The sequence below is a fragment of the Pecten maximus genome, chromosome 4 (assembly GCF_902652985.1).
Source record: "Pecten maximus chromosome 4, xPecMax1.1, whole genome shotgun sequence".
Taxonomy (NCBI): domain Eukaryota; kingdom Metazoa; phylum Mollusca; class Bivalvia; order Pectinida; family Pectinidae; genus Pecten; species Pecten maximus.
This window is the reverse complement of record NC_047018.1, coordinates 21,720,098-21,730,540: the sequence shown is the minus strand read 5'-3', so window position 1 is coordinate 21,730,540 and position 10,443 is coordinate 21,720,098. Positions and strand designations below refer to the sequence as shown.

Below are 10,443 nucleotides of genomic sequence, written 5' to 3'. Positions count from 1 at the left end.
TTAATATTTGTCTTGTTTTAAAAATGGAAGCAGGTCAATCTGAAAATAATTCCGACAATACTACTCTTTCTTACTGGAGTGTGATGTTGTATAAAAGTAGACATTAATTTTTGTGTGTAGTGGATTTAGTGATTAGTTTTATTATTCACATATATAAAAATCGACGTATCATCTAATTTACTGAACCATTCATTGTTTAAAAAAAGAAGAAACAACATAATACAGAATGCGTGTACAACTGTTATTGAGGATAATATGTATGATGATATATATGATAGAAATTTTATCATAAAAATAAAGCTCGAAAACATTTCTCGGTGTCTCTTTTAGAATTACTAAAGTTTATACACATCTAACATATGGATAAACCATATTTAAATAGAACCAATATTTATCATCGTCATGGCGTCACTTCCCCAGCGATGATAATAATGATAAAAACCTTCATGCTACAGGTCGGAGTCGAACTCTCCACCGTAAAATTAAAAGGTGTATCATGCTACCAATCTAACTACTGTGACCACATTGAAAAAGGTGAAATTTAATAATCTTGTAAAAAACTATGTTACTCGAGTTATAAAAAACAAAATTTAGCAGAAAGCAAAACAAATCATGATACACAAAAATATATCAATATACATAATACCTTGTCACATACACACCGGCATATATAATCATACTTACATTAAAAGACGGAAAGCTAATATTCAAATATTTTACATGTGCGACAAAAACTCGATTAATTTATTTTTCTTTAATAAACGTCTTTAAAATCCCGAAAAAATATCTGAAAGACTATTCTTTCTCTTTTATTAGATTCGATTATACATGTATTATAAATTGGAAAAAAAATCAAAATATAAATATATATTGTATATATACATTAATCAGGATGCATTGCCGTTTATTATTGACATATCTATGTTGTATAACGCTATAAAGGAAATCAATAGAGTGCTGTGTTACACGTTGGTGTATTTCCTTTTCAGATTAGCCATAGTCTCATCATGTTGAAACATTGTACAGGGAAAATTAACATACGGTTCCAATATGACACCAAGTCGAATACAACCTAGACTCGTTGGATTGTCTTAGCAAGGCGTTGCACCAGTAGAACACTTAATAAACGAAATTAATATAATGTATTTTTTTTTTTTTTTTTTGTAAATATGAAAACAATTGTTAGTTAACCAAATAAAAAGAGTATAGACATTTTTTTTTCAACAATTGCGAAACAAATCGTATCAACTTATATTAATCACTCTTGTTGGACCTTTTGGAAGCGTACAGCGGGTCTTAGTCTCGGAGGAAACCCGAGTATCCCGACGGAGGAAGCCGTCGAGGTAGGGCAGGTGACTCCATACCTGTTTAGATCCGAGCGTGGAATCGAACCTCGGTCGCCAGGGTGAAAGACGAGTGTGGTACCACTGTACTACGCGACCACTCATTCATTAATTGATACAGTTAGTATAAATCATCGATATATTTCCCAGCACATATTACTTAATTAAAGGTAGCGAAATCATAAGATAAACGTGAAGAGTCTTTGAAGAGGTCTACATACAATACACCATGGATTTAAACGCAAAGACAAATGATGCCATTTCCACCGAAAAATAAGCGTATGTTTTTCATCTCAATCAAACTATTATACTACATGTAGTATGTATTTGTGTTTTCTTAGTCTTGATAGTTTGAAATAAGAGAACTTACAAAATATATGATGAACTTACAAAATATATGATAACGAAATACATTAGAAGTTATATATCTTACATAATTACATTCAAAGTTATTACAAAACAAAACATAATTATCTCGACGCACCTGGCTATACTCGAATTCTTAACAGTATGTTGATTAATTTATCAAGAACCAGAACATACCTGTATGTAACGGGTCTATTCGTATAGCCTCTTGTATCACCATATTTCCATATGTTAAGGATCTATTCGTATAGCCTCTTGTATCGCCATATCACCTGTATGTAATGGGCCTATTCGTATGGCCTCTTGTAACCATGTTCATAGTTTTAAACTATAGAATAAAATACAGACATATTAACTCGCTGATGTAAATGTATCGATGTATATTAATTCGTACACGAGAATTGCTCTCAATATGTGGTGTTGACAGCACTAGTAGCAGTAGGAACAGGAGCAATCCTGTTCTTCTTCCCGAGAAGGTTGAGGAACGCCCGTCTGTATCTTGGATGGAGCAATGGGTACAGCACGGGATTAATGGTCGAATTGATCCAAAGTAGCCAAAACGTCACCTCAAAAAATATCGGTTCCACGCAACCCCCGCAAATAGTTGATACAAGTGCTGTGACTTCAAACGGCATCCAACATACCCCAAAGGTCAACACCAGGATGAAAAGTGAGCGTGCGGCTTTACGGTCTTGCTGTAACGTTTTGTTGTTGGTAGAATTCCCTCCTTTCGTTTGTTCTGTCGGTTTCGCATTGCCCTGTTCAGTTCCTGCATTAGTTTGGGCAGGAGTTTGTGCAGTGGCCATCTTGAAACGTTTGCTCCTCTGTCTGATTGTTAGGTATACCAGGACGTTGAAGGTGGCTACCGTAATGAACGGGAAAATAAACTCAATCAGAGTACCACCAAGGAGCATTAAAACGCTGACGTTGTAGGGAAGAAAACACGCATTTTCCGGAATGATGGGACCTTGGCCAACTTCCCATAGAGTAATGGCTGGCAGAAAGAACAGAGCGGGAAGAACCCAAGGTGTAGCCAGTAAGATGACCAGAAGTTTGTTAGTCCGGTGGGTACGTGCCCACAAAGGATGACCAACCTGTAGGTAACGATCAAAACTAATACAACAGATGTTGAGTGTGGATGCTGCAGGTGTGACGTAGTCAAACACTAGCCACAGAAGGCAAACTCCGTGTCCAAATGGCCAACTTCCGGTTAAGAGTAATGGCGCATACAACGGTATACATATGGATCCGATGATTAAATCAGAAATAGCGAGGTTCAAAATGAGACAGTCACTAAATTGTCGAACGGTTTTGTCTTTGGCAAAAGTGATGAGAACAAAGAGGTTTCCACCCATGGTCAGGATTATCATGATGGAAATAAGGACAGCAACGACAACCAAAACCGGAAGTGACATCCCTGATGAGTCGTCGTCTGCAGCCTCGTCTGTGATATTTGACGACATCACCGATCGTGTTTAATATCACTTTATCAACAAGCGTGTATTTGATGGGAGATTAATGTATGTCCGAAGTTTTATTATAGAATTCCCCTACGGGAATAACATGGCGGAAATATCGCGATAAATAGCAGCATCACATTATACAGCGTACGGCAGATTGTTTTCACAAAACCAACAGGTGAGTAAAGTCTGGAAAGCCGGCCAAGTCCGCCGCAATAACGCAAATACCTAATTCAATATTTATGTTTGTTTTACTTTCTATCAATATAATATCTCGTTTTGCTCCGACCTAATCAACAATCATTGATTGTTTTAGGGTGTATCGTTATGAATCGTGATATTCTTAATGATATTCCTCAAGTTATATGACGTTATATAAATGTCAAACTGCAAGAGTTCTTCCTTTGAGGTTGTGTTCACACCACACAACAAAATAATTGTTCCGTTGCCTGCAGTGAAAATAATCCAGATAAAGTCTTTTTTTATTTGCTCTCGTATGAACCTCGAGAGAAAATCCGCTGACCATTAATGTCCAGCAAACTTACATCACATACGTCCTTCCCTGTGGCATTTGTCGTGTCATACTAGCGCTAGTTAAACTCTGATGAGTAGAATGTGGAAGAATTGGAAAACGTGCGGATTTTGATGTGCCAAAATGTCATACGTAAGCTGTCAATCATGTTTTGTCATAGAAGGGGAGTGGCTACCCACGATCACAAACCATACAGAACCGCTGGGTAGATCTATGTTAATCAATACACAACGAAGAAAATGATACTTTAACGGACTGGTAACATACAGTCAAACAGGACTTCATGATTATAATATACACACACATATACATTTCCTGGTGATTCTGTTTGTGTAAAGAGTCAACATGATAAAAAACACAGCATACAAGTACAAACACATTTGACAGGTATCTCATATAAAACTATCGCTATGATCAAACTGACGCTGGTCGTTCACACAGATTCTATAAAACAATGTTAAATAATTCATTTTACCAGAGGTCTCTGATTTTACTGGTAAAATAGCTGATGAAGAACAGCATAGCTCACCTTTTTGTGACATACTTTATGTAAATAGTCTGATAGAATTACACGTCTGTTTAAACACTTATGTCTGCTTATGTAATGTCAGTGTTACATATAACACAGTGCTATTGATAACTGAGTTCTAGTTTGTTACATCTCCTTGAAGATGTCTTTCATTGAATATAATCTTAGCGTGTCGGCTGTTATTTCATCCTAACCCACAAATCATGATGGAACTAGATGGCCTTCGTTTCTCATATCCTGCTACTCTCACCATCTTTAAAGAGGCTTGCCCGCAGAGAGATCAGAAAAATTGGCTAATAGAAAAAGATTTTTTTTACACATGACAGATTGTTGGAATTGTTGAGTTTTTTCATTTTATTTTCCTTATAAAACGCTGAAAAGTGATATTAAAACCTCATTTTTAAATATTATTTATTTAATCGCAACCCGCAATAAGTCTCATTTGATTGACACATCAAAGAAACAAGCACGTGCACAGTGCCGCACAGTGATAACTTCAAAGGCAGCGGCGATTTACAAAGAAGATTTGCCGTTATGTTCCATACATTTCCCTCTCAGGTTGAGTTTTAAAACGTCTTTTAAATACATATTCTGTAATTGTTCTCAAGAAATAAAGTCGGAAAGCCTCTAATTTTGTCACATAGAAACGTGTAGTGAAGTTTATTTAGTGATCGGAGATGTGCCGTTTACCGGTCCGTCTGCGGGTAAGCCTCTTTAACATGGTACATCGTCAATGGCCTTCATCGTACGGTTGTCACTTCAGACAGAAGACATAGATGTTAAAGGCCTGTATCAGTTCATGTCGACCCGATACACGTCATGGGTATCTTGAAATCAAGGATAATACTGACTCTTATACATAAAACTTAACCAGCATGGGGCGCTTACAACTTAGAAGTATGATCAATTTCAATTTCACAATTGTTAATTTTCCATTTCTAGATAGGACTATCTCTGCTTCACCTACCTACGGTTTTTACATCTACCAGTTGATTCGATATTCAAATAATTGACCCCGTCATCACGGTTTATGATATGACTAAAATCGAATACTATGGAAAAATCTAACAAAAAAGGTTTTCTAGAGATACGGTTTATGATGATCTCATTTGAAAATATTGTATTTCCGCAGACAACATGACGTCAAACATATCAGATTATCATGGGTTCATATTCCTGGTGGTTCCGTCATCAACAATTCAGTCCGGATTTAGCATAGATTTGCTTGTTGTGTGTCGATGTAGCAAAAGACGCGTAGCCTCCCGGAACACTTTTTAGCCATTTGTACTTTATTAATGGCCTTTTGTCTATAATCAGTTGTTTTTATTCCTCTCCACTTTATCAATGGTCTTTTGTCTATAATCAGTTGTTTTTATTCCTCTCCACTTTATCAATGGTCTTTTGTCTATAATCAGTTGTTTTTATTCCTCTCCACTTTATCAATGGTCTTTTGTCTATAATCAGTTGTTTTTATTCCTCGCCACTTTATCAATGGTCTTTTGTCTATAATCAGTTGTTTTTATTCCTCTCCACTTTATCAATGGCCTTTTGTCTATAATCAGTTGTTTTTATTCCTCTCCACTTTATCAATGGTCTTTTGTCTATAATCAGTTGTTTTTATTCCTCTCCACGTTATCAATGGCCTTTTGTCTATAGTCAGTTGTTTTTATTCCTCTCCACTTTATCAATGGTCTTTTGTCTATAATCAGTTGTTTCTATTCCTCTCCACTTTATCAATGGTCTTTTGTCTATAATCAGTTGTTTTTATTCCTTTTTACTTTATTAATGGCCTTTTGTCTATAATCAGTTGTTTTTATTCCTCTCCACTTTATCAATGGCCTTTTGTCTATAATCAGTTGTTTTTATTCCTCTCCACTTTATCAATGGTCTTTTGTCTATAATCAGTTGTTTTTATTCCTTTTTACTTTATTAATGGCCTTTTGTCTATAATCAGTTGTTTTTATTCCTCTCCACTTTATCAATGGTCTTTTGTCTATAATCAGTTGTTTTTATTCCTTTTTACTTTGTTAATGGCCATTTGTCTATAATCAGTTGTTTTTATCCCTCTCCACTTTATCAATGGCCTTTTGTCTATAATCAGTTGTTTTTATTCCTTTTTACTTTGTTAATGGCCATTTGTCTATAATCAGTTGTTTTTATTCCTCTCCACTTTATCAATGGCCTTTTGTCTATAATCAGTTGTTTTTATTTCTCTCCACTTTATCAATGGCCTTTTGTCTATAATCAGTTGTTTTTATTTCTTTTTACTTTGTTAATGGCCATTTGTCTATAATCAGTTGTTTTTATTCCTCTCCACTTTATCAATGGCCTTTTGTCTATAATCAGTTGTTTTTATTCCTTTTTACTTTGTTAATGGCCATTTGTCTATAATCAGTTGTTTTTATTCCTCTCCACTTTATCAATGGCCTTTTGTCTATAATCAGTTGTTTTTATTCCTTTTTACTTTGTTAATGACCTTTTGTCTATAATCAGTTGTTTTTATTCCTCTCCACTTTATCAATGGCCCTTTGTCTATAATCAGTTGTTTTTATTCCTCTCCACTTTATTAATGGCCTTTTGTCTATAATCAGTTGTTTTTATTCCTTTTTACTTTGTTAATGGCCATTTGTCTATAATCAGTTGTTTTTATTCCTCTCCACTTTATCAATGGCCTTTTGTCTATAATCAGTTGTTTTTATTCCTTTTTACTTTGTTAATGGCCATTTGTCTATAATCAGTTGTTTTTATTCCTCTCCACTTTATCAATGGCCTTTTGTCTATAATCAGTTGTTTTTATTCCTCTCCACTTTATCAATGGTCTTTTGTCTATAATCAGTTGTTTTTATTCCTTTTTACTTTGTTAATGGCCTTTTGTCTATAATCAGTTGTTTTTATTCCTCTCCACTTTATCAATGGCCTTTTGTCTATAATCAGTTGTTTTTATTCCTTTTTGCTTTGTTAATGGCCTTTTGTCTATAATCAGTTGTTTTTATTCCTCTCCACTTTATCAATGGCCGTTTGTCTATAATCAGTTGTTTTTATTCCTCTCCACTTTATCAATGGCCTTTTGTCTATAATCAGTTGTTTTTATTCCTTTTTACTTTGTTAATGGCCTTTTGTCTATAATCAGTTGTTTTTATTCCTCTCCACTTTATTAATGGCCTTTTGTCTATAATCAGTTGTTTTTATTCCTCTCCACTTTATCAATGGCCTTTTGTCTATAATCAGTTGTTTTATTCTTGTTTTGTTCCCTTTTTTCGATTTTTTCTTCTTTTTATTTTCAGTATTTTCTTGCTGCGTAACTACCAAAAGATGTCAAATGATTTTTCATTGTCTTTTTTTTTACGTTTTTTTCCTCGTGTGTGAGGACATTTTTGTATTTGTTTGTGTCTTTGAAAATAATTTTTTAAACCTTTAAAAAAAAAAATTTTAAAGCCTACTTTTGATATTCTAAATCTTGCGATTATATTTTACTACGCTTTCTGTTTCATATTTCTTTTTTAGAGCTGTCAATAATGATACTAATCCTCTTATTCCGAGGCATTTACTCATTAAAACCGCTCATTGTAATCACACCTACAGTTGGTGTGTGTTCATACAGATGTTTCAAAAACCATCAATGTCCATCATCTAGATGTAGAACATCCATCATCTATCGATCTTAACAAAATAAAATGCAACAAATTAGTACGAAGTTGTATCTTCAGACCTTTTTAATCATTAAACAGTGTTTAAAACCGAGGAAGATGTACCTGTACACATGTCAACATTATATATACAGTGTATATATTCTATTGTGATAATGATATCGTGTCTGTATGCTTTCATAGCCCACTTAGTTGCGGGTTTATAGCCTTTACCATCTTCGAGAAGTGAAGTCTCTACTTGGAGCTGTAATTATCAGTGTGCTATTTAAAGTTGAATATATCTATTTAAAGTTGAATATATCTATTAAGATTGTATGTATTTCCTCTTTCATATTATTGTATTGTAAAATCATTGCTGATTGCTAAAGAAGGTTTGTTCTGATATTTGCTCAAAATAATTTGCATCATTAGTAGTTGAGGAATTAAGTCTATTTTTGTAGGAGATTTTCATATTTATGCTCATTAGAAAATATTTTTAATAAGAATCAAGATATTGCTTTCTGGTTCTCAATAAATGTTCATCTTTTCTTGAACAACGTATGAAAGTATAAGAAAACACGAGGCCAAAAGGGCCTTTACGGTCATCCGACTTTCATCGAAGTTTGCTATTTAGCTTGAAATATAAAATATGGTAAAAATGAGGTATGATGAATAATCTAAAAGACCCGAAGACACAAAGTGATATTTTCTTATAGAATTTAAATACGTTCAATACTTTTTCCATACATATAAACTTTACGAATTTCACAAATTTAGTCAAGCACCTTAAGACCCTCCCATACATAAAGAGATTTCTATTCTGCCATATCTTGATCTTGAGAAGATGAATTTTTTGAACCCAGATTCATTAATAAGCATTTTCTGTATGAACACAGAAATCAGAATCCTCAATAAGCATTCCCTGTACAATAAACAGAAACCACATCACTTAATAAGCATTACCTGTACCTTATACAGAACCCAGATTCTTCAATAAGCATTTCTTGTAGTATATACAGAACCCAGATTCCGTAATAAGCATTTTCTGTGCCAAACACTGAACCCAGATTCATTAATAAGCATTTTATGTGCCAAACACAGAACCAGATTCATTAATAAGCATTTCCTGTACCTTATACAGAACCCAAATTCATTAATAAGCATTTCCTGTACCTTATACAGAACCCAGATTCATTAATAAGCATTACATGTACCATGTACAGAGCCCAGATTCATTAATAAGCATTACATTACCATGTAAAGAGTCCAGATTCATTAATAAGCATTACATTGCCATGTACAGAGCCCATTTTAATATCTAAATTCAAGTCCGGTCATTAACGGTATCAGGCACAGTGATTTTGCTTTTAATTCCGGTCGACACTTAAATTCATTTATTCAAAACAAAGTCACAATGGCGAAGGTAGGTGTAATTTATCATTAACATGTTTTTCCAAAGAAATTGCTGTGACTCGGAATTTTATTGGTTAAGGGGACACTTCAATCGATAAGTTTCCTTTTCTCGGGCCCTGGATCTGCGAATCAATCGTGACGTGTCAGTAAGTATAGAACGATTCTCTTTAGTGGCATAGAAAATAAGGAATCTTTGGCAAACCGTTGGTGTCAGGTGAGAAGCTTAATCATTATACCCTATCACACTCGCGCGTGCTTGCCGATTAAATCTACTGATTGATGTACATGTATATAGGACGAGTCGATATGTTCACAACAAGTTGCCCATCACTGACTGTTTACTGCTTATTTAATTGCAAGTACGGTTGATGAAGTTGATAAACATTTCTGTAGCTAACGAGATCGTACATACACGCATCTTGGTAATATGAACATAACCAATGAAAACGAGGTACATCTAAACGATCATAATCCCCGCAAATCGTTTATTGTCCTTTTGACCAGAAAATAAATCCCGAGGAAGCAGTCCCAACACGGACGTAGTGTGTGAAGTTTGAGTTTAGTTCAACAGAAGTTATATCCCCGAAACCAAATCTTCTATTGATTCTGATCTTGGCCTTTGACCTTTTTACCCGATAAGAAATCACAAGCAAGCACTCTAAAACTTAATATGCCCACTTTATCTTAAGTTATTGTCCGGAAACCAATATTCTATTTACTGTTTAATGAGAGCCATCCACCCGATCGAAAATCTCAAACAGAGCTATATCATATACGAAAGGGAAGCAGTAGGTGAAAGATTGGTTCGACCTGTCCAGTATTGTTCAGAAACTATATTTCTATTTATAGCGACAGTGACAGTGTCCTTTGACCTTCTGACACGAAAAAAATCCAAAGCAGGTACGCTTGACCAGGAAGCAATATTTGAAATTTAGTTTGATAGGTCCAATTGAAAAAAAAACTAAATTTCTACTTATAGTTAAAGTGATAGTGGCCTTGGCCTTTGACCTTCTAAACTTTGAACTAAAATATAAGAAATCTAAAGCAAGCACTCTTGGCGAGGAAGCAGAATATGAAGTTAGAGTTTGACCGGTCCACTTTTCCGGAAATGGTGATGCGGGTGGATGGTTGAAAGAATGTTAAAATAGGACGGACAGAAGACGACATAACATTA

At 34.6% G+C, this 10,443-nt stretch overlaps 1 protein-coding gene across 1 annotated transcript; it reads right to left on the bottom strand.

Moving 5' to 3' along the window:
- Positions 1–407: 407 nt before the first annotated feature.
- Positions 408–3,200, bottom strand: LOC117325501 (histamine H3 receptor-like). The gene has a single exon (XM_033881761.1). The coding sequence runs from the start codon at positions 3,170–3,172 to the stop codon at positions 2,117–2,119; it is 1,056 nt and encodes a 351-aa protein (XP_033737652.1). The 5' UTR covers positions 3,173–3,200; the 3' UTR covers positions 408–2,116.
- Positions 3,201–10,443: the final 7,243 nt, after the last annotated feature.

Bases quoted from the DNA above. Each gene is read 5' to 3' on its own strand.
- LOC117325501 (XM_033881761.1), bottom strand. From the start codon at position 3,172: ATGTCGTCAAATATCACAGACGAGGCTGCAGACGACGACTCATCAGGG.